Source organism: Cystoisospora suis, assembly GCF_002600585.1.
Source record: "Cystoisospora suis strain Wien I chromosome Unknown contig_2632, whole genome shotgun sequence".
NCBI lineage: Eukaryota > Apicomplexa > Conoidasida > Eucoccidiorida > Sarcocystidae > Cystoisospora > Cystoisospora suis.
The window spans coordinates 1-719 of NW_027155430.1; the positions used below are offsets into that span (position 1 = coordinate 1).

At 60.4% G+C, this 719-nt stretch overlaps 1 protein-coding gene across 1 annotated transcript; it reads left to right on the forward strand.

The window, feature by feature from the left end:
* Positions 1–12: 12 nt before the first annotated feature.
* CSUI_005425 (uncharacterized protein) lies at positions 13–620 on the forward strand (the record flags this gene model as incomplete). Its single annotated transcript, XM_068065601.1, has 1 exon — positions 13–620. A coding segment is annotated over exon 1 (579 nt), but the record flags the coding sequence as incomplete, so codon positions are not given.
* Positions 621–719: the final 99 nt, after the last annotated feature.

Genomic DNA, 719 nt, shown 5'->3' on the forward strand with positions numbered 1-719 from the left:
ACCTGTCGGCCGTGGCGTTGGCGCATAATTCAACCCCGCACATGGCTACGGGGTTTTCGCCGTTCTTCTTGACCCGCGGACGGGAAGCGCTTTTGCCGGTGCAACGGCAGCTGGACGAACCTCGCTTGGACCCAGCGTCCAAGTTCGGGTTACACCGTCTGTGGCGTGCTCGGGTTGATACCTATGAGGCACACACGCGAGGAGAACTACGGCGAAGGAAGTTGTTGAACGAGAGTAATTCCAGGATCGCAGTGGGGACAATCGTAGCTATCAGCTTATCGCCTCGGGCTAGAGCGAGTTATCCGGCGAAGTTCACTCCACGATACGCCGGGCCCAGGGTGATTACGGAAAGTTACTCGACCGGCGTCACGTACAAGGCACGGGACCTGGCCACGAACGAGGAGCGGCAGGTGACGCGGAACCAATTCAAGCTTTTGGACCTTCCGGAGGAAGACGGGCCGAGAGGGCCGGCGTTGCCGCGGGTGCAGATGGATACGCCCGAGGAGCCAAGTAACAGAACTCCTGACCACGTCAGTAGTGAGCGAGAAGCACGGCCACAAGGCAGAGCTCCGGGGGCTGCTGATTACAGATTACGCCCCGTGGCATCTAGGCGAGCGAGGGAAGCCGAGCGTCGGCAAGAGGAACAGCGGCGTGTACGTGAGCGCGCAGAGACCGCGCGTTTTCAACAAGGGGTGGATGATATGCCCGCGAGGAACTTA